This window comes from Pithys albifrons, chromosome 5 (genome assembly GCF_047495875.1).
Source record: "Pithys albifrons albifrons isolate INPA30051 chromosome 5, PitAlb_v1, whole genome shotgun sequence".
NCBI classification, from domain to species: Eukaryota; Metazoa; Chordata; class Aves; order Passeriformes; family Thamnophilidae; genus Pithys; species Pithys albifrons.
In genome coordinates, this window is record NC_092462.1 from 31,489,520 (window position 1) to 31,508,336 (window position 18,817).

Below are 18,817 nucleotides of genomic sequence, written 5' to 3' on the forward strand. Positions count from 1 at the left end.
CTTGCATGGAAAGCCAGTCCTTACTCGCTTAACAGCTTCTAGGAACTTACACTTCCTGACTTCCTCCAGGAATCTGGAAGAGTAAGTAAGAAACAGCCTTCCCTTAGCTATGGGATCCTGAGCTGGATAGATTGTAAAGATTTGTAGCTACTTTCACTACACTCTCCAAGACATTAGGAGCAGTAAAAATTTGTTAAGTTAGAAAGAGTGTGCAGAGTAGGGCATAAAAGCAATACTTCTGAGATTAGTGGAATGCCACTGTTGACTATTTGTAAGAGAAGGAAAGAGAAGAACCGGAGGCTGTTACAGCCATGTATTACACAAGTGCTCTTAATTACTAAAACTCATGGCATGCATTTATATCTGTTGATACATCAAAAAATAATTCCTACAGTTAGATTGACATGGGAAATGCAATAAACAGGGATAGGAGAATTGAAACTCCTGGCTCTTTATTTAGTCATCAAAGAAATCTATTTTGCAATAACCTAGGGGCATTCCATTAACAGTCTCAGAAATGCTGAAGGACTAAGAGCAAGGCCCTTCCTGAAGAGATATCCTGAATTAGTAAAGATCCAAGGGGCTTCTCAAGATGTGTTTTGAATTTCAAAACCAACTCTAAATCACTGAAGTTATTCCTTTATGCCCCATTTACACTCTCTGCTTTTGATAAGGGCATAATATTAAGCTAGAATGAAAGCAAGGAGCATTACCTTTGACCAAGAAAGAGCTTTTGCACAGTTTCCTTTGGAAAAAAAAAAAGGAGGACAGAAAAGGGAAGATTTTGTTGGTGATCCTTGAAACTATCTTAAACATGAATGCAAATTTACCTAAATGACAGGAAATAAAAGAGCATTCCTATCCTGGAGAGAAGCTTGTGTAAGGTTTGGAAAGAGAACTGCTAAAGTGTCAGCAAGGCACAGAGAAAGCAAAGCCTCCCAGTTCCTATTCTTGTGAGCTGAAGCCCTGAACCAGGGCTGAAGCATTATTTGGGGAATTTCTCGAATACCAGAAATTATACCTAGAGAGAGGCATCAGACATGCAGCAAAATACTAAGCAGATCCTATTGATGATTTAACGAAGCTGGTGGACCCTACAGAAGGGCAGCAATGCTGGCTGGAGCTAGTCTCAGTCAATCTGACTGGCAACAGACCTTTGCTGAAAGGTTATTAAAATAGAACTAAATAAAAGCAGCAGCTATTGTCTTTACCTTTCCAGCCTTGTAAATAAATATGAGGTATTTTATTTTGCTCTTGACAGAATATGTATTATTAATCCTTACACCTGCTCTGGCAACAGCCACATCTTCTGAGGAACAGCAAATCTGTGTACGTTGGGGTGCTAGGAACCGAGGATTTATTTGGAGCAAAAGGATCCCCTTTATGCTGCCCCAGAAGGCATCTTGGGGACTGGGAAAACTAGGAAGCGGGCTCGGACGTGTGGTGCCTATACCAGCTCGAATCTGGCACGATCCCCCAATCCCTCCAGATTCCCATTTTCAGGGCGGCAGCGCTGCAGCTGTTGCCTGCCGACTGAGAGGCTGCCCGGACATCCCGGCAGCGCTGTCCCTGGCAGCGCTGTCCGCATCCCCTTTCCCCGCGCCCGGCGCCCGGCGGGCGGAGCCGGCGCCGCGCCCCGCCCGGCCCTGCCCCGCCCGCCCGGCGTGCGGGGGCCGCCGCCGCCGCCGCCGCCTCCAAACTTTCGACGGGTCGAGCCGCGCTGCTGCCCCATCCAGCGCCCGGGAGGAGAGAGCCGCCCCGGTGAGTGTGCGAGGGGAGGGCGGCGGCGGGACCGTGCCGTGGGAGGCGGGAGCAGCCGCCGCTCTGCGGAGTGAGTGGGCTCCGCTCCGCGCCCTGCCCTGCCCTGCCCTGCGGGACCGGCTCCCGTGGCAGCAGCCGGCCGTGGCCACGCTCCTCTCCCCGGGGCAGGAGGAAGGTGAGAACAGGAATGGGGGGACCGAGGAGCGCGGGCGGCGCGGGGCGTCGGCGGGACGCCCGCAATGCCAGGGCACGGGTGTCTCCCGCCGGGCACGGGTGTCTTTCCTCAGGGACGGCGCCGGGGGGAGGACAGCGGCGCCGCACCCCAGAGGCATGTGTGCTCGCACCTTCGCCTCCAGCAGCCCCAGACCCTTTACCAGCGCAGGCACTGCGGTCCTGGTGGGAATGCTGCTTGCTAATGTAATCACGTATTCTGCCCTTTCTGCTTACTTGTTCTGAGAACCGATGTAAATTCTCTCTGGGCCTTCCTCTGCTGAAAGTTAGATGCTATTTGATGCCTGCCCATGAGGATCTGGTTGCCGAGGGGAAAAGAAATTGGACAAAACCCCCAGAGTGGTGCAGTATGCAAGGTGTGCCCATAAATGCACACATGGAGAGTTTATATTAAAACAGAACAGAAAGGGTCCTTTCAAACACTGCATTGAGTCTCAAATGCCACTTGGGTTTTATCCACATTCTTTTAAAGCAGCTGGTACTTTGCCCACATAACTGTCCCACTGACAATGTCAAACTTGTCCAATTTATTTCATCGCTTGCGGCCATGCCAGTTCATCTCTGCTTGAAACCATGGCTGTCCCTTTTCTCTCCCTGAGCGTTCTGTTATTGACAAGACCAAAGCGTCTTTCATCAACCCGAGCAGGGTAGTAACAAATAAAAGTGTCAGAACAAAAGAAGGCTTTGCTGAAAGGAAAGAGTTGGAAGTGGGAATCAACAGAAAGCCAGGGAGTAGAGAAATGTGTGAAAATACTTTTGGGAAAGAAAGGATGCTATGTTACTTGGCTAAGCTGCATCCCTCTGCCTGGATTATGGCAAAGAAGGGAAAAGAAAAGTGAAATCTCCTATCTCTCTCATCCTTCTTCTTCGATGTGTAAATATGACCTGCTCTTACTTTGCACCAAAGAAATTACAAGATTCTGGTGCATCTATCAGTCCTGGGACTTCACCAAATCTCTACTCTAGTAATATCTGCAAGCATAATTCCTGTGTGTACATACACGGGTTGAAGGAAAACTCTCAGCAAAGTTCTGAACCTCTGCATAGCCTGGGCTGTGCAAATTGTGGTGGATCTCTTACATTTTTAACCTGGTGAACTAAAGGTGTATTGATGAGGAATCCCTTCCTGCCACCCGTGCTTAGTCTTGTAGTTGAAAACGGATTATGTTACTGAAATCAGCAGAGTACACTGGTATGAACAGCTGGCACATCTCAGCTATGTATGTTTCACATCTCAGGCTTACACTATTAATTGTCAAGTAAATGTAGACTAAACAGTGTGGCATAATTCTCACCTGTTTAGCTGGGGGAAAAATACCTTTCAGGTCATGTGGTCGATCTGTTGGTTTTGCAAAAAAAGAGCTTGCACCAAGAAATTCTTTGGGATATTTTGTGAGCTGGAAGCAAGCACAGAGGGCTCAGTCACCTGCTGGTAGTCAATCCTACTTTCTCAGTGTGGAAACTGCACCACAGATGTCGCTCATAGTTACTGGAAACAGAGGTGGGTACCTCTGTTCCTCTGAAACATTCCTCTGCAAATGGAGGGAAATTACTTGATCTGATTAAAAAAAAAGTGCAAGAATTTAAACAAAACCTATATGAATCCAAACATATTAATAGTTAGACTGTTTCTTTAGATGCATGAGAATTTAAGATGGGTTAAACTGTGTGTAACACCTAATGTCCAGAAAAGAACAATTCATCTCTACTCTTGCATTCCTTAGGGGGTGTATCAACAGGGAAGTAGAGTGAGTAACTCAGGTTTGGCTTTCTCCTCAGTGGCAAACAGTGGTGTTTTCTTTGTGAGCCTGCTTGGCCCTGGCAATTTCTTCCTATTTTCCCAGGTCAAGGCAAGTAGTCCCCAGGTGCATGGTTCTTGCTTAACTGGTGCTCTTGGCAGTTTCCACGGGGACATGCATGTTTTGCATAGGACTGAAGTCCAAGTCAGCAATGAATTGTAAACCATCCATGTATTGTGCCTACTGAGGTCTTATGGTAACATAGAATTTGTGTCAGCCTGTGTAAAGAAGGAAACAAAGTGTAATTTTGATGCCAGTGGTGAAATTCTTACTGACATCAGCAGGGGAGTTCTTTGCTCTTCTTTAGGACTGCAGTCAGAAATGAATGCCTGATTGGCAGCCTCCAAGGAGCTGTGTTTTCTCAAACATTACACAGAAAAAGAATATTAGGTATAACTGTGTTTTAATTGTTTCTGGAGTTGATTTCAGCATGAATGTTACACAGTAATTTCAGAGAAATTATATTATTTCAGTTCTGTTACAGTGGTATTTTTACTTACCTTGTAGAACAAACTGTTCTAAAAGAAAGTTTCTTAAGGAAAGATCCCAGTAACTAGCTCACTGGTATTAAGGAGGGGCATAAACCTGTAAGTATTTAGTAACTATTTAAAGGAAAACACTTTTCGTTAAGGAAAAACTGGAAGATTATTGTGCTAATAACAGTCTGGATGATGCTGTTCCATGTAGAATTCTCATAGATATTAATGGAAGTTTTGTGCTAGATCAGCAGTAGTTTTAGGTAGTGGATTGTAAAAAATTATATGGTGCCCAGCAGGATCTTAATCCTTCTGCATTTACTTACGCAAACTTTGTCTTTAAAATGCTTTTGAAATCTGTCCCTATTTTCAGCAGGAATCATGCCTGAATAATATTCCGGGATTGGCCTTCAAATGTAAGGGCAGCAGAATTTAAATATATTAAGACAGATCTTCTCTTAATCCTGCGATGTAACACATGGGTTACGAAAGAGCTGTAGGTTCAGCTTGTTGCTTCTTGTCTTAGCCATTTTGGACTGATTTTTCCACTTGTTCTTGTACTTTTTTGTTTTCAGGGGCAGCTCTTTGGCTCAAACCAGGCTGCTGCAAGGATGGGGCCCCTAGAAGCACTAGGTGAAGAAAACCAGACAGGTGAAGTGAAAATGGAGCTGTTCACTAAGCTGCACTTGCCAAGATACACCACTCCACTCAATGAATTGGCTCTGGACCCTAAACCAGAACTGAAGGACAGCACAACACTAGTTGAAGTGCAGATAATTCTCATCTTTGCTTACTGCTCCATCATCCTGCTGGGGGTGATTGGAAACTCCCTCGTGATCCATGTGATCCTCAAGTTCAAAAGCATGCGCACAGTGACTAACTTTTTCATTGCCAACCTGGCTGTGGCTGACTTGCTGGTGAATACACTGTGTCTACCCTTCACTTTGGTTTATACGCTGTTGGGCGAATGGAAACTGGGCCCAGTCTTGTGCCACCTGGTGCCTTATGCCCAGGCACTTGCTGTTCATGTGTCTACTGTTACTTTGACTGTGATCGCTCTAGATCGTCATCGCTGCATCGTCTACCACTTGGAAAGCAAAATCTCTAAGCGGATCAGTTTCCTGATCATTGGAATTGCCTGGGCAGTCAGTGCCCTGTTGGCAAGTCCTCTGGCCATCTTCCGTGAGTACTCGTTGATTGAGATCATTCCTGACTTCAAGATTGTGGTCTGTTCTGAGAAATGGCCAGGGGAGGGGCAGCTCAACTATGGCACCATCTACAGCATCTCCATGCTCCTGATCCAGTATGTGCTGCCTCTGGCAGTGATCTCTTATGCCTACACGCGTATTTGGACCAAACTCAAGAACCATGTTAGTCCTGGGGCAGGGAGTGACCACTACCACCACCGGCGTCGGAAAACCACCAAGATGCTGGTGTGTGTGGTTGTGGTGTTTGCTGTCAGCTGGTTGCCGTTTCATACCTTCCAGCTAGTCAGTGACATTGACAGTCAGGTTTTAGACCTGAAAGAGTACAAACTGATCTACACAGTGTTTCATGTCATTGCCATGTGCTCAACGTTTGCTAACCCCCTTCTCTATGGCTGGATGAATAACAACTACAGGACGGCCTTCCTCACAGCCTTCCAGTGCGAACAGCGGCTGGACTCCATTCACCCTGAAGTATCAGCAGCTTTCAAATCCAGGAAGAAACTAGAAGCAAAAAGGATTCAGTTCCCTGGGGACTCTTTCACACAGCCCACCAATGTCTAAGATGTCTGACTTTAAAGAAGAAATTAATATGTTGTGGACAAAGAGATAAATCCATTTTGATGCATGCATTTTTAATGCATATTTTATTCAAAAATGGTGAAAGAAAAGTAGCAGGAAAGTCAAGACAGGTATTATGATTTGAGGGGAATTGACTGGTATCAAGAGTGTGTAACTATATAACTGCAAGGAAATTAAAGGTAGAGGGCTTGTTTATGGCTGTTGGTAGGAGGGTAAGAGACCCTTCGATCCCTCCCATATCTTTTTGACAAGTCTAAATGACAAGGGCAGAGTGGGCTGGTTTTGCTAGAGGAAGGCAAGTGGCTGATTTGTAGCACAGGAATATTAATGGTGGGAGCAGGTATTTTTTATACTGGATGTGGAGATCAGGGAAAGCAGAAGTCTGGCAGGAGAAAGAAGTATGTCTTGGGGGGAATGGGCCCTCCTGGTTAAAGCTCAAACATTTTGGGTCACTTCTCTTCCACAGGCATCTTTTACAAAGACAAGGGAATTAAGAAGAGGAATGTATAATTTTTTTTTGTTTGTACTAAAGTAGTTCAAACCAGAGCATTTGAAATACATTAGGGGGTAAAAAAAGGAAAAAGAAAAAATGTACCAAACCCACCCAAGCAACAGATTCAGTGTGAGGAAAGGTCAAGTTTCTACATAAGATGAATTGTGGGGTTTGGTCAATCAAAGGGAGTGAAAAGTTATTCCTTAAAAATTGGCTGTTGTTATGCTGGTGAAAAAATCACGAGCCTGTGACTTGATCAGTCATTCCCTGCAGATTCCTTCCTTTCATTCTGCACAGGGAAGAGCTCACAAATGCAGTGCTTTAAAGTGGCATTTGAGGGCAGGGAATGCAGGCTCAGGTCTTTGGTGAGCACTTCATAACCTGCCAATATTTTCATTTTCAGGACCTGCTTAAATGTCTAATGTGTTATTAACTCCACAGGCTTTGAATTGTTGCTGCTTTCTGCCTGGATAATAAAACAGCAGATAATTTTGATCCTCTGGAAAGGCTGCTGGATGGTAAAGTGCTTTTCCTTATTGTGGTTTTATGTCACATACTCATCTCGTCTTGGAGCTTTTTCCATCTTTAGTCTTTGTAAAAGTTAAGAACATTTGAATGACTATAACTTAATAACAGTATGCTATGTTTATGTGATAACAGTTATTCTGCATGCTGTAGTTAATAGTTAAATTCTTTTTTTTGCTCAGGTATAAAATTTTAATCTGTTTACTGTGTTGTACACAGCAATGTTCAACTCTTTTATGTCTTTGTTCAGCCTCTTTGAACTCATTAAAGAGATGAAGAAAATTTCAATCCATGTTTATTCCAAGCTGCTCTGTTGCTTATCTAGAATAAAAACAAGTACAATACTTTCATTTGGAGTCTATTTTGACAGCTACATTTCAGTTGCCTCATTTTTTTCTCTCATTTTTTTGTTGTTCCTAAATTCATTGTGTTCTCTCTTACAAATTTAAAACCGAGACTACTGAAATGTTTGCAATGTAATAAATAGTATGAGATCTTTATCAAGTGGAGAAATTTATCTTTGTGTATTCAGTATTTGGCACCATCCTTTAAATATCCATGAAATCACTTGGACTTGACTTTTCGTGAGCAGAAAAGGGAGGTCTAGAGAATTAGCTAGTGTTTACTCAAGCAGGAAAAAGTATCCATCATTCTTAAACAGTTTTACAAAAATAGATTAATTCTCCATCATGTTCAGAAGATGTTATTGTCCACAAGTTATTTTTGTCTAAATAATACCCAAAATGTAAGCTCAAAACTCTTATGAGTGAGGAAGGATTATAGAAGTGTGCAATTATTATGGACATCAATCATATGTATCAGTTGACTCTGAACCCTTCATCAAAAGTATTATTACTACAAATAGCCTCCTTTATTTAAAAAGCAAATGGTTTAAAAGTCCCGTTTCAACTCCTTTAAGCCTGTTACAGTATGGTATATAGACAGTTTGAAAGTAACCATGACAGTGTGTGCTAAAGCTACAATTGCTGGGCTAATTCTCTGTAATTTTAAATCTGCTTTACATCATCTTGCCTAAAAGTGATTAATTACAAATTATCTTTTAATTTATTTCATGGTATCTTTATTTTACAGTTTCTAAGCTTTCTCTGCAGCCATCATGTTGAGCCAGAGTTGATACACTGATTTATTGCATTGCTTTCCTCTCTTCCTTGTGGACTGTTGCCTGCTTTAGAGTTAACAAACCCCTGCACAGTGTCTTACTGTAGGGTGTGGATTGTCCCTTGGACACTTGGATGGGATGCAGAAGAGCCAGCACAGATGCCTGTGGCATGGCTTAGTCACTCCTGAGGCTTGGCTCCTGTGCAAGCACAGCTAAGCACTTCAGTAGCCTGTTACATTGTAAGAAAATTAGGTGTTTTATCATGAAAAGCAATGCTATACCAACATTGCTTTGGGGTTGCCCCAAATCCCAGATGTGAGAAGGATGTGGAACCTCAGGGTTCATCCCCATTTTCCCCTAGGGGAAAGTAAACCAATAAGCAGTATCTAACCAGTGGAATGAGGAGTCTTCAGGGGACTCTCAGTTTTGCCTGAAATAGGAACTGGGATCCAGGTCTCCCCATTCCCCTATTAGTGCTTTATTAATTTATTTATTTTCAAAGCCATATATTCTTTTCCTGTTGCTTATGTACACATTTTATACAAAGCCAAAGAAAATTACTGGCAACTTCCATTGAAGAATTTTCTAGTAGGTGGCAGGGTACCCAAAATAAAATGTCATCACTGATTCAAGGCAAGGATTTGGACCAATGTACCTCAGTTCTCAGCAGTGTGATCTACCCTGCACACTACAGCCTCTCCTAAGGCAGCAACGTATGTCTTCTTAGAGCTGTTCTATTGTAAATAAAATAATTAAACATTGAATATCATGATTTTATTGGCAGGTGGTTATGACCTTTGCATGGCACTCGGGTTCAGGGACAAGGATATCAAAACAGATAGAGACAGAATTCAAGCTAGGCCTTCTCCTCTATTCTTCATGAGTGCATCTGCTGTAATGATATTGCCATTCAGGCAGGATGAGTGCACTGAGTAGTGACATGCTAATCTCTGGATGGGTCTTGCTTTGGACTCTCATTTGGGGTCAACTTATCAAAATGAAACCTCTCTACCACATAGATGCCATCAGATGTGATCTAGGATCTGAGCTGGTCAGCACTTAGCTCTGGGCCTCCCTGGAAGAACATGTTTAGATGCCTTGCAAATTTTAATGGCAGAAGCACATCTCCAGGCTTAGGCATCAGCACAGTGCTGAGGGGTACATAATTAGTTAGGTACAGCTGCATCTGCATCTGCATGGTCTCCCAGCACGGGCTGGGCACAAGGCACCTCAAGCCTGGAGGCAGAATAGCTGCACTCATGGACTCTCCTGAGGCTGTCACGCTTTTTGCCTCTAGGAGGACATAGCGCCGTGCTGCTTCCAGATGAGTGTTAAAGTCATGTTGCCTGTTAAAGGCTGCAGCCATTGGACTACAAGTGGAGAAGCAATCCTGAGTGAGTTTGCTCAGGTTTTATGGGAGGCCAGTGAAGATGTTTTTTTTGTATGTGGGGACAGTGCTGAACCCTCTCACCTAGCCCTTTGAGTAAGCAGCCTTCACTGGGAATTGAGATCTCCCTGTAGAGCAGCAGATGATGACTGAACGTTGTTAGTCCGAGGAAAAAAACAGATTTGAGGGCATAAGAAATTAAAATAGAAGGACTAAGCCTGGACAACATATGGGTTTAGCATTTATATCTATTTATATATAAATTGTATGTCAGAGCTGTGCAAAAGTTATTTTGTAGAGTTAAGTGTGTTGAAAATAATTGTCTGCTGGTATAACCCTGTCTTGTATAAAAATGTGTAATGGACAAACATACATTGCCAACATATTAATAACTTTAGTTAGAAAACACTGAGTAATAACTGAATGGAATGGAAAATATTATCTGCATTTGATCTGTCAGACCACAAAAGTTTCACTGAATTTACAGATTAGTATAATCCATTTCCTTGCTTCATAATTCCTAAACTCTCTTGGGGATTTTCTTATATTAATCCAGATAATGACCTTAAGGGATGAATTTTGTCTTTGGGTCGCTGAGTTATTTACCTACTACTGTCATTATAAACGTTATTTCACAATAGAGGAGCTACTTTGTGCCAAATTACAGGTTCTTTGCCCTAAAAATGCTATGAGATGTATGTAAATTCATGCAAGATTAGTTTTGCTGAAGAGACATATTTTTAATACTGAAGGACAAATGCTTGTTTATGCAATCAATAGTGATTTTAATTCCTCATATTCATTTAAAAATTGATTTGGTTGTCACTTTAAAAGGATATTAATACAAGTGTAGTGAGGAACTCTGAAGCTGGTAAAACTGGGTAAATAAGAAAGTCACGGGATGAGAGGCTACTTCAAGAAGGGAGAAAGCAACAATGAGGCTAGTGAAGATGTCATTGATTTATAGACTTTCCTTCCTTTAGTCTGAGCAGTGAGAGAAACATGTTGAAATTAAACCAGGCCAAATGAAGACGTATGTATGAAGAACAGTGTTGCCCAGGGAAATTGAGAAACTTTGAGGAGAAATTCCCCTGATCATTTGAGCCTTAAAATTCACATTATATTCTCAAGCAAGTAACCTGTATATGTACATTATTTCACCTTAATGCAGCTCTGTACTGGTAAGGTATCAGAAGAAATGGATGTATTATTAATTCTGTCAAGTATATGGAATGAATAATGTAAACAAGTTCCTAATAAGCTCCTTTCAGATGGGATATATGAAAAAATGGCGCTTGCATTAAAATCTTTTCCCTCTCACACTTCACTGACTTGTGGACGGAAGAGCTTCAAGCTATAAAAATTTAAGACTGTGGAATTACATAACTGGTGATGGAGGCACAATTGAGCTTGAAAACATTATTTTAATTTTTGTTTTGCTGATACTGCCCTAAGAGAAGCAGGCTGTAGTTTCTCTCTTGGACCTAGAGCTGAGTATGTATAACTGCAGTTTATATGAAACAGACTTTTAATTGTACACTTCATAACCCTCATAATGTACTAACTCTGCTATACAGGATATCTTCAGCAGTGGAATCCATGCTTACACATCTGCAGGGCCAAACTGTTTCGAACCCTTCAAGTTTGTGTAGAAAAACAGAAGTTTAGGCCAATTCTCTTATTTACTGAAAACCTCCAAAATTAGGCCTATTGGTATTGGATTTTAAAGTTTGTTGGCAACACTATGACTCACTAATTTGCTTAAGGTAGCCAAGCTGATGAAATAGGTAACTTTGCTCTGGTGCACTCAGGCTTGGTCAAGCCCCTCTCAGCAGAGCATGGCTAGTTACTCAGAATTCCTCCCCAAACCAAAGCTGAAGGTAGAAGCTGACACTCTTCCCCAGGGCATTCTGAGGACTGCTTCCAGCAGCTGGGCTGGGGAAAAGTGTTTTTCAGTGCTTTGAATCTCAGTTTATGCTGCTGTGAGGACAACACATGTTGCATTTGGCTGTGCTTCATCCCTGTTAGGATGACTCTACAGAGCATCAATGTGCAAGTGCTGCATGCCTGCTGGCTCTCAAGTCCAGTATAGTCTAGCTTCTGAAGCTCAAAGACAGCAGACAGCAAGTGCTCACAGACACCCTTGTACTGAGCACATGGAAGCTGCTTACTGTCAGGGAGAGCTGTAGGTCAGTGGGTCTGGGCTGATGACACTGTGGCTGTGGCACTTCCTCTCAGGGTGGGTTAGCCTTAGTCCTAGTTAAGGCTTGATCTGGCACCTCCCACTCTTTCTAGCACTGATGCGGCCTGAGACACCAAAAGCTGATGACCATCTCATATTTATATGTGAAGCCAGTGGTGGTAGACTGTCACTTCAGCAGTGCATTTCTTCACTATGTTTCCATCAGCTGTACTGCTTATACCAGAATCGAACTGACAGGGAGATCGATGGGGAAAAGAATTTCACAGATAAGAAGTGTAATGTTCTTATACTGACAAAAACACTGGCTGACAGGTGATTATGCAAAATATAAATACTTCAAAGACAGAGCTAGGTGCAACCGTGGTGGGATGGGAGCTGCAAATCTCACCTCTTCACTGCAGAATGAGGTGGGTCCTGCTTTAGGCATTGCTGATCAGACAGTTCAGAACAAATGTTCTTTCCCGGGAGAGCTGCTTTGATTTAAAATGGGATATTCCATGGTCCAATTTGTCACATGAGGTAGAAACTCCTTGCCAGAAGGAGGAGATTTAATCTGCTCTCACAGTCACTGGGACATCTAGATCGATTCCTTGTGTTTTCATAAAAATCCCATCCTACTAAAAATATACATAAAATAAGAAATTTTACACTTTTCCACCTAATCATTATTATCTCAAATGGAGGAGATAATGACTTCCATATAGGGGGTTGCCTGAAATGGTGAAGGACTAGGGAAAAATGGAGAAGCATTTCCTGATCATGGACATGTACTTCTGCTTGCACAAAACCACACAGAACTTGTGCTAGTCAGTATGATATGAAGGGATCAAGAAACCCCTGCCAGATAACATTAATTCCTGCTTCTCTAGGTGACTGCTGAAATTTTAGTGATAGGGCGGCACAATTTATGGTCTCTAATATTGAGATTCCTCATGAGTTGTAATAAGTCAGAGAGATGATTGCCAAGGACAAGCAGAACTAGAAATGAGGAAAGAGTTAAGCTATAATAAAGGCAGTCTCACTATGTACAGCAAATTTGTTTCTTTCAAAGTTGAATATCTAGTTCAGATAACTGGAGTTGAAGGTAGGAAAAGGAAAGAAAGAGAAAACTCATTACATTTAGGATCCTTATTTATTTGCTTGCTTTCTTCTAATGGGGCAACAAAAGGGCTCCTATCCAACTCTGTAAAATTGATTACGAGGACATAAATTGAAATGAAAAATCATGCCCTCCATAATAGCTATTCAAAAGCTTAAGCTTGAAATATACCCCAAAAGGATGCTTTCAGGTTTATCAATCCCATGAATCATCCCTTCCCTTTTAGTCCTTGTGCCAATGCTATGAATGCTGATTTTAAACATAAGAGGAAGCTGACTTTCTAACTCTTAAGTTAGATGGAAACCTCAATGGTGTATTTGCTTCTTTTTGATAAACTACTATCTACTGTCTCTCATGATCTCTTCTGCTATCTTGGGCTATGAGATCAGGCAGTAACTTTCTTTAACCTTACTTTGCATTTATTATTTAGCTATTCATGACAAACTCTTAGAACACTTCGTCTTCTCATATGTCTCCGTTGCATATGTATGGTACAGATAATCTCTGGCTTCTCTGATTTTCCTATGGTAGCATATAGCTGTTACAATACATTAAAAAAATAAAATCCAATCCATCATTTTTATATCTTAGTTTACTACTTCTCTGAGACATAATACTGATGATGCCATAAAATGTTTCTGTCTTTGTGAGATTATATACATGGTACTGCTATAAAGGAGATTAGAGTATTTGACTGCATAATGCTTAAATCTTAATTTCTGTAGAATTCTCCAGGTCTACAACTTCAACAACTACTCCCAATCACTATGCAAACCCCAGCAATTTAGCATAAATAAAGCAGCAGAAAGAGCTGTATATGCTTGAGAGGACAAAATGGCAGGATGAGGCAGTCATGTGACTTGAAAAATACTGAACTTTGGCTCAAGAAGGTGTTTTGCTTATTTTGTACTGTTGCATAGAAAGTTTCTTGTCCCTTCTGCTTCAAACAGGTGTTCATATAGTGTGGGCTCTGCTGCTGAAAGGGTACGTTCCTGGGGAACAAAATACACAGGCCTTTGTGTGTGATGCTGGCAGCACTATAGTGTCCTTGAATACTCCTCCCTCCTTTTGTCTTTTGATGCCCACCTTCCCACCCAGTTTGCTACAAGAAGAGATTTTCCTCTTGGGATCTCCAAGTGACAATCCTTCATGGTCTGTTTACAGCCTTATGTCTCTGCAAATCCCAAACGACTGACATTTAAACAGTGGGGAAGAGCCAAGAGTGCAAACAGAACTGTAACTCTATCACAGCAAACCTTCCTGTTTAAAGAAAATGAAATGCTGACTAGTCAAAGAAAAACAGGTAGAATGGGGAAGGTGAGAGCAATGGTGCCTCTTTTTGTTCCTATGTTCATAATTTCAGATTAGAAACTGCTTTAATGTTTTTCTAATAAAGCTACACCTAACCAGTACCACAGTTGCTGAGACAAAAAAACCAGATTAAAGAGGTAAACTATTAGGACTGCTTTTCCCAGCACAGCCTGAATTGGACTTCTAATCTTTGTACCAGTGCATGTGTGGTTCCTGGTGTCTATAGCTGAGCTCCTGCAAGCTGATGTGCTTACTGCTGAACTTTAATGGATGGCTACCAGCTTCTGTTACCAAAAGAGCTAAGAGACAGAGAAAGGTAAATTTTGGTGAAACAATAATTTGAATTTATGCTTCCAAATCTATTTATTCTTTTGGAAATCTCCCCATAAGCAATTCCATGTCATTACATGTGTGTACACCTAAATCACATAACCTGCTCTCTCTCCTTCAGTTGCATGGGAGCAACAACAGCATCTGACCAAATAGTCATCAGACCTACCGTACCACTCCGACTGAAGGTGGCTAAGTAGTGGGCCTTCATATTACCTGGATAATTTGCAGCTCTAATTAACCATACACTCTCTCAGACACAGGATGGAACACTCTCAGGATGGAAAGCTTAGTAGACACTTTACTGGTTTTGGTAAAGTTCTAGTTCACCCATGAGGAAGCAGCAAGTGTGCATGATCAGGCCCTCGAGAGCCCAATCCATCATCAGGTCTCCCTAAGGCTAACACCCAGCAAGGTAAATGGAAAGCACACACTTTACATAGTTTGACACACTTCCTATCTAACAGTGGAGCTTACACCTTAGTATGTCAAAGAAGAGTGCCTTTTAGCAGTATTATTTGAAAAAAAAAAGGGTATTCTTTTCTATATTTCCACTGGTATTTTAGAGGCCATGTCTTTGTAGCACCTATTCAGAATCTCACTGCAATAACCCTCCTGAAAAGAATGACAAGTGGGAAAGTCCTTCTTGTGGCCAGGTTTTTAGCTCTGTCTCATTTCCTGGGGCACTTCACCCATCACTCCTGGATACTTCCCTCCTGGTTGTCAAGAGGTCAGGCTTTAAAATTCAGAAATTTGGTGCCTTGAGTCTGTAATCAAGACTATTCTCCTCCTTTCTCCCTGCCTCCTCCCCTAAAAGGATGCTGCTGACTCTCATTTCCAAACAATCCTTCTTGATATCATGGATAAAAAAGAAGGAACTAGTTTCTTCAAAACACCATAAAATTTCTTTTGCAATTAAAAAAACCCCAAACAAACCAGCCCAGAAAATGTAGCATTTGAAATAGGGCCTTATGAATTATTTTTTTAATGTCTGAAAGTCAGAAGTCATATACAGCCACATTTAAAGTGTGATCTTCTCACAGAATGCTGAGAGTCTTTGTCTGATGCAGATTTCAGTTTCTCACTAGACACATTTCAGGACGAAAAAGCTGAAAGCCAAGCCTAAACCCAAACAAATAGCCTGTTTTTTTCATTCAACCTTAGAGAAGGACAAAATCTACACAGAGAGAATTGCCTATTGAAGTTCCACAATTCATTGGATTTTCATTTTTTATTAACACGCAGAGCTTAATGGATTTTTAATACAGCTCATTTTAAAAATATGATCCCAGGCAGTGTTCCTAGTATGTTTTCTTTATGTGAATGCAGGACTTGTAAAAGGCTATTAAGGCACAGATATGTTCCCATTGTTTATAATCTTGGAAACACTTAATGTAGACCCTGCTAGATCTGAACCCTGTGGCACCTAGCAACTCAGGAGTACTTCAGACTTAATGTACATTGGCAGGTATTTTATTTAGATGAACAGCATGCCACTTGAGGTCATGATTGGTTTGTAAATCCATGCTGAAGAGCTCTACCGAACTCTGTAAAGTTATACCGACCAAAATATTCTTTTTACATGGAAAAAACCTAAAGGCAAGCCAGATTTATTATTTTATTTAACCATCAGTTATTGTATTATGTTTAATACAAAATTATTAGTTGCCTAAGACAGAGGATTTTCTCTGAGAGATGATTGATTTGAGTGGAATGTTATAAGAAAAAGGAGAGAAAGGAGTCAGACATTGGCAAGTTTATCTGGAAATGATGGAGTGAACCACTGAGAAAAAAATAAAAAATGTTTTTCATGTAGAAATTTATGTAATAAACTCTGTTGCTATCAAAAAGCGTAGCTAAGCGCTTCCACTGGTGCTTTCCAAAGCAAACCAAAACCAGAAAACTAGGCATGTAAGCTGATGACCAGATTCTCAGCTTCCAGAAACTAGATCAGTGTCGCTCCACTGCACATAGTAATACTGACTCCATTTATATCCCATTGGGGCACCAGTTTGAAGAACTTTCCCTTTCACATGCTCAATTTCAGGTAGAGGAAATAAAAAGAAATGCACTATAGCACTTTTCATATGCTCTATTTTTCTCTCTTTGGAGCTTTGTTTGGAGGATTATTGGCAAATGCAACTTCTGTCACAGAACATTCTGAGTTGGAACGGACCTGCAAGGATCATCAAATCCAATTTACAGGTAAATGGCTTCTACAGAGTTCAAACCCACTATGCTGGCATTATTGGCACTGTGCTCTAACCAACTGAGCTAATCTCAGCCTCCTTAGACCTCCCAAATTTGAAATCTAGGAAGTCTTACATAATGGACACTATGTTCCACTTTTAATCATCTGTAGAATTTCTAGCCAAATCTCTCCTAAAGTGCTATCAGGCTATTTCAATAAAATCTCAAAGAAAAACTGATTTTGAGAACATTAAATTTTCCAAATGAACTGAAGTTGAATGTACGGAAAAACAAAGAGACCAATTTCCTTTTAGAGCAAAGTTTCAGCCCAGAATTTGAGTGAGGCTGTCTCTCATTATAGCTATATGTCCATCTAAGCCTCTTGTCTGAAATCTCTCATGGGGCAGCAGGAAGAATAGAGGGGAAGGGGGCTCTGTAAGCCAGAGCAGTCAGGGCTGCAGTCACAGCAGTTGCCAGCAGCAATGGCCACAAGGGAAGAAAGGCTGGTGAGTAACTGATGGCTGGGGGCTCTTGGGTAGGAGGTTGAATGGAGATGCCTGAGAATGGGATAATGAGAAGATAAGGAATTTTTTCGCAAGAAAGCTCAAAGGTACACATTATAGGGATAGAATGGAGAAGTAGAGGTCTTAGACCCAGAAGGTTAAACTTTATAAAAGAGCTGTGTGATGTGTTAATAGAGTCAGGAATTTGAGCTATGGTTAGGGGAGGTGGGGATAATAAAAAGAGCTTTTTGCCAGGCCTGTTAACCCCATATCTATTAGGTGCCCTTTTCACTCAACTGAGTGTTTTAGTATATGATGATGGCAATATCTACTGGTCTCTATATTTTGTATTGTGAAAATTGAAAAGAAGTCCTATGGGGCACTCAGTTACCTAAGCAGGGAGGTTACTGTGTTCATCTTAGTAAAAAAAAATATTTGATTTTGTCATGGCAGTCACAAGATTTCAGGAGATCTCAGGGAAAAATGTGTTCATTGCTTTTAAATCTGATGCAGTTCCCTGTTTCTCCTCACTGCAAGATGAAAACATTTCAAATTTAGCAACCCAGTGGACAATCCAAAAGGAGCCTGAAGCTCCTCAACATCAGCCACTTGCCTTGCCTGGAGTTTCAGGAATCCACCTGATGGCTGGCAGTTGCTTCTTCATCTGCTTTTGTTCCCATAGAAACAGATAAAATAGTCAAACTTAAGTAAAGCTTTTTTCTTGTTTTTTTTTTTCTATTCCTTTTCTGACAGAAACAACAACAGCAAAGATGTTCATGAAGTGCTTCTTGTTTCCTGTGACCTCGGGCTCTTTGTCATTGGAATGGGCAGAAAGTAAGCAGCCAGCTACAGAATCATATGATCCTGTGGAAACTACAAGAGGCACAGGCTCAAGAGGAATAGAGAGATTGAGATATTTCCTCAGGAAAGCATACAGACAATGAGTCAACAGCAGTAAAAGATCAGTAGGAGTTTATCAGGTAAAAAAGTAAACAGAAAAAGCATGAAAAAAACCCACTTGTAGGTGTGAGTTCCTGTCTTTGTAATTTAATGGTATTCATTGGCCCTTGTGAGTAAGAAGTAGAATATATTATTTGGGTTTCTTTCATTATTCTAAGTACAGACACGATCAACATATTTGTTGAAATGGAATTCTTCCTTTTGTTAGAACCATTTTCTGTAAAGCTGCTACAGTCTTGTTGATTTTCAAGTGCTTGTGCTTACACATCTTTTGGGCAATATATTGCTTTCACTTATTCCTACTGAATTTATTCTGGTATTCTAATGGTGCAAAGGAGCACCATTAAGGTGTAAAGGAAGACAAATGCACTTGGCATTTAAATGTGGCATAACCAAAAATAAAGTATCTTTCCCAGGATGGGCGCCCTCCTGCCTCAAAATTGGTGTATTTTACGACTACAGTGAGGGCTGTGCAGGCCTTCAGAAAGACCTTGACAGTCTGGAGAGACAGGAAGAGAAGAACCATCTGAAATTCAACTAAGGCAAATGCAGGGATCTGCAGCTGGGGAAGAATAACCCCATACAACACAGTACAGGTTGGGGATTGACCTGCTGGAAAGCAGCTCTGCAGAGAAGGACCTG

General features: G+C 41.4%; 1 protein-coding gene across 2 annotated transcripts; it reads left to right on the forward strand.

The window, feature by feature from the left end:
- Positions 1 to 1,681: 1,681 nt before the first annotated feature.
- NPY2R (neuropeptide Y receptor Y2) lies at positions 1,682 to 18,035 on the forward strand. 2 transcript variants are annotated; one of them, XR_011697799.1, is made up of 4 exons: positions 1,682 to 1,761; positions 4,843 to 6,912; positions 16,635 to 16,727; positions 17,969 to 18,035. XR_011697799.1 is itself a non-coding variant. In XM_071555157.1 (2 exons), the coding sequence occupies exon 2, from the start codon at positions 4,879 to 4,881 to the stop codon at positions 6,034 to 6,036; it is 1,158 nt and encodes a 385-aa protein (XP_071411258.1). In that variant the 5' UTR covers positions 1,831 to 1,936; positions 4,843 to 4,878; the 3' UTR covers positions 6,037 to 7,320. The 2 variants fall into 2 exon arrangements, 1 of the variants encoding a protein (XP_071411258.1); XM_071555157.1 differs by lacking the exons at positions 1,682 to 1,761; positions 16,635 to 16,727; positions 17,969 to 18,035 and adding an exon at positions 1,831 to 1,936 and having other exon boundaries at positions 4,843 to 7,320.
- Positions 18,036 to 18,817: the final 782 nt, after the last annotated feature.

Coding starts and splice junctions, on each gene's coding strand:
- NPY2R (XM_071555157.1), top strand. CDS start 4,879: ATGGGGCCCCTAGAAGCACTAGGTGAAGAAAACCAGACAGGTGAAGTG.